At 55.4% G+C, this 3,575-nt stretch overlaps 1 protein-coding gene across 1 annotated transcript; it reads right to left on the bottom strand.

Annotated features, from left to right (window-relative positions):
- Positions 1-1,400: 1,400 nt before the first annotated feature.
- LOC138372543 (sodium/potassium/calcium exchanger 1-like) lies at positions 1,401-2,381 on the bottom strand. Its single transcript, XM_069338019.1, has one exon. It carries the CDS (start codon positions 2,379-2,381, stop codon positions 1,401-1,403), a length of 981 nt encoding a protein of 326 aa, XP_069194120.1.
- Positions 2,382-3,575: the final 1,194 nt, after the last annotated feature.

Below are 3,575 nucleotides of genomic sequence, written 5' to 3'. Positions count from 1 at the left end.
CAGCACCATCAGTGACAGCAGCAGGGGGTAGCTACAGCACCACCAGTAACAGCAGCAGGGGGGGGGTAGCTACAGCACTACCAGTAACAGCAGCAGGGGGTAGCTACAGCACCACCAGTAACAGCAGCAGGGGGGGGGGGTAGCTACAGCACTACCAGTAACAGCAGCAGGGGGTAGCTACAGCACCACCAGTAACAGCAGCAGCAGGGGGTAGCTACAGCACCACCAGTAACAGCAGCAGGGGGTAGCTACAGCACCACCAGTAACAGCAGCAGGGGGGGGGGGTAGCTACAGCACCATCAGTGACAGGAGCAGGGGGTAGCTACAGCACCACCAGAAACAGCAGCAGGGGGGGGGTAGCTACAGCACCATCAGTGACAGCAGCAGGGGGTAGCTACAGCACCACCAGTAACAGCAGCAGGGGGGGGGTAGCTACAGCACCATCAGTGACAGCAGCAGGGGGTAGCTACAGCACCACCAGTAACAGCTGCAGGGGGGGGTAGCTACAGTACCACCAGTAACAGCAGCAGGGGGGGGGTAGCTACAGCACCATCAGTGATAGCAGCAGGGGGTAGCTACAGCACCACCAGTAACAGCAGCAGGGGGGGGGGTAGCTACAGCACCACCAGTAACAGCTGCAGGGGGGGGGGTAGCTACAGTACCACCAGTAACAGCAGCAGGGGGGGTAGCTACAGCACCATCAGTGACAGCAGCAGGGGGTAGCTACAGCACCACCAGTAACAGCAGCAGGGGGGGGGGTAGCTACAGCACCACCAGTAACAGCAGCAGGGGGGGGGAAGGTAGCTACAGCACCATTAGTGACAGCAGCAGGGGGTAGCTACAGCACCACCAGTAACAGCAGCAGGGGGGGGGTAGCTACAGCACCACCAGTAACAGCAGCAGGGGGGGGGTAGCTACAGCACCACCAGTAACCGCAGCAGGGGGGGGGGGTAGCTACAGCACCACCAGTAACAGTAACAAGAGAACAAACTTTGAAAACATTGTAACAATTATATTTACCGTAATATAGTTGCTCCAGACTTCTCGGAAGTTCCATGACAAAGCAATTAGATGTGTCTGTTAATTCCACATAACTTACTCCTAAGAACTTCACGTTACAAGAAGTTCTGCACTACTCCTCCCTGCACTGTGATAACTATTGATACTTCTTCCCAAACGTTACAGTAATACAGGCCAGCCAGGAGGTGACCATTAAGATGAGGGTCGTACTTCGAGTTGAACTCTAGCTGTACTCAAAGCTTGCCACTGTACTCGAGAGCTTGCCTCTGTACTCTAGCTTGCCGTTGTACTCTAGCTTGCCGCTGTACTCTAGCTTGCCGTTGTACTCTAGCTTGCCGCTGTACTCTAGCTTGCCGCTGTACTCTAGCTTGCCGCTGTACTCAAAGCTTGCCGCTGTACTCTAGTTTGCCGCTGTACTCTAGCTTGCCGCTGTACTCTAGCTTGTCGCTGTACTCTAGGTTGCCGCTGTACTCTAGCTTGCCGCTGTACTCTAGCTTGCCGCTGTACTCTAGCTTGCCACTGTACTCTAGCTTGCCGCTGTACTCAAGCTTGCCGCTGTACTCTAGCTTGCCGCTGTTCTCTAGCTTGCCGCTGAACTCTAGCTTGCTGCTGTATTCCAACTTGCCGCTGTACTCTAGCTTGCCGCTGTACTCTAGCTTGCCGCTGTACTCTAGCTTGCCGCTGTACTCTAGCTTGCCGCTGTACTCTAGGTTGCCGCTGTACTCTAGCTTGCCGCTGTACTCTAGCTTCCTGCTGTATTCCAACTTGCCGCTGTACTCTAGCTTGCCACTGTACTCTAGCTTGCCGCTGTACTCTAGCTTGCCGCTGTACTCTAGCTTGCCGCTGTACTCTAGCTTGCCGCTGTACTCTAGCTTGCCGCTGTACTCTAGCTTGCCGCTGTACTCTAGCTTGCCGCTATACTCTAGCTTGCCGCTGTACTCTAGCTTGCCGCTGTACTCTAGCTTGCCGCTGTACTCTAGCTTGCCGCTGTACTCTAGCTTGCCGCTATACTCTAGCTTGCCGCTGTACTCTAGCTTGCCGCTGTCCTCTAGCTTGCCACTGTACTCTAGCTTGCCGCTGTACTCTAGCTTGCCGCTGTACTCTAGCTTGCCGCTGTACTCTAGCTTGCCGCTGTACTCTAGCTTGCCGCTGTACTCTAGCTTGCTGCTGTATTCCAACTTGCCGCTGTACTCTAGCTTGCCGCTGTACTCTAGCTTGCTGCTGTATTCCAACATGCCGCTGTACTCTAGCTTGCCGCTGTTCTCTAGGTTGCCGCTGTACTCTAGGTTGCCGCTGTACTCTAGCTTGCCGCTGTACTCTAGCTTGCCGCTGTACTCTAGCTTGCCGCTCTGGGCCGGCATTCGAACTCGGTGCTCGGGGCTTCGTCTCAGCTACCCAGACACGACATTACTTCATTACCTGCTAAACTCCCTGAATAATATCACCCAAACTTGTATACGTTACGACAGCCACAGGGGACAGCAACGGAACAGTCTTGGACAGCCACAGGGGTTATCCATACCACCGTCACTGACAGCAGGAGGAAGGGTGTAGCAACAGCACCGTCACTGACAGCAGCAGGGAGGGTGTAGCAACAGCACCGTCACTGACAGCAGCAGGGAGGGTGTAGCAACAGCACCGTCACTGACAGCAGGAGGGAGGGTGTAGCAACAGCACCATCACTGACAGCAGGAGGGAGGGTGTAGCAACAGCACCGTCACTGACAGCAGGAGGGAGGGTGTAGCAACAGCACCGTCACTGACAGCAGGAGGGAGGGTGTAGCAACAACACCATCACTGACAGCAGGAGGGAGGGTGTAGCAACAGCACCGTCACTGACAGCAGGAGGGAGGGTGTAGCAACAACACCATCACTGACAGCAGGAGGGAGGGTGTAGCAACAGCACCGTCACTGACAGCAGGAGGGAGGGTGTAGCAACAGCACCGTCACTGACAGCAGGAGGGAGAGTGTAGCAACAGCACCGTCACTGACAGCAGGAGGGAGGGTGTAGCAACAGCACCGTCACTGACAGCAGGAGGGAGGGTGTAGCAACAGCACCGTCACTGACAGCAGCAGGGAGGGTGTAGCAACAGCACCGTCACTGACAGCAGGAGGGAGGGTGTAGCAACAGCACCGTCACTGACAGCAGGAGGGAGGGTGTAGCAACAGCACCGTCACTGACAGCAGGAGGGAGGGTGTAGCAACAACACCATCACTGACAGCAGGAGGGAGGGTGTAGCAACAGCACCGTCACTGACAGCAGGAAGGCAAGTTAGAGGGAGTCATACTTCACTACCACACACACACACACACACACACACACACACACACAAGGTCTTCAGAGAAGGGAGGAAACCTCTCACCGTATTCACTGTCCCTCACAGTCCCTAGCCGCGTAGGTAGAGGCACTTGAGTGTACGAACTGTCAGTCTGTCTAGCATCTTGTCTGAATGTGCTTCTGTCAGTCTGTCTCTCTGCCCTTCATATTATTAATAATTGTGCGTGTGCCTGTCTGTGTGTGTCCGTCCCGTCTGTCTTCGGCGCTGAGAGTAGCTT

The sequence above is a fragment of the Procambarus clarkii genome, chromosome 39 (assembly GCF_040958095.1).
Source record: "Procambarus clarkii isolate CNS0578487 chromosome 39, FALCON_Pclarkii_2.0, whole genome shotgun sequence".
Taxonomy (NCBI): domain Eukaryota; kingdom Metazoa; phylum Arthropoda; class Malacostraca; order Decapoda; family Cambaridae; genus Procambarus; species Procambarus clarkii.
Note: the sequence above shows the minus strand (reverse complement) of the source record. Positions and strands in the feature narration are given on the sequence as shown.

Excerpts from the sequence above, each read along its gene's own strand:
- LOC138372543 (XM_069338019.1), bottom strand. The coding sequence starts at position 2,381 with ATGCCGGCCCAGAGCGGCAAGCTAGAGTACAGCGGCAAGCTAGAGTAC.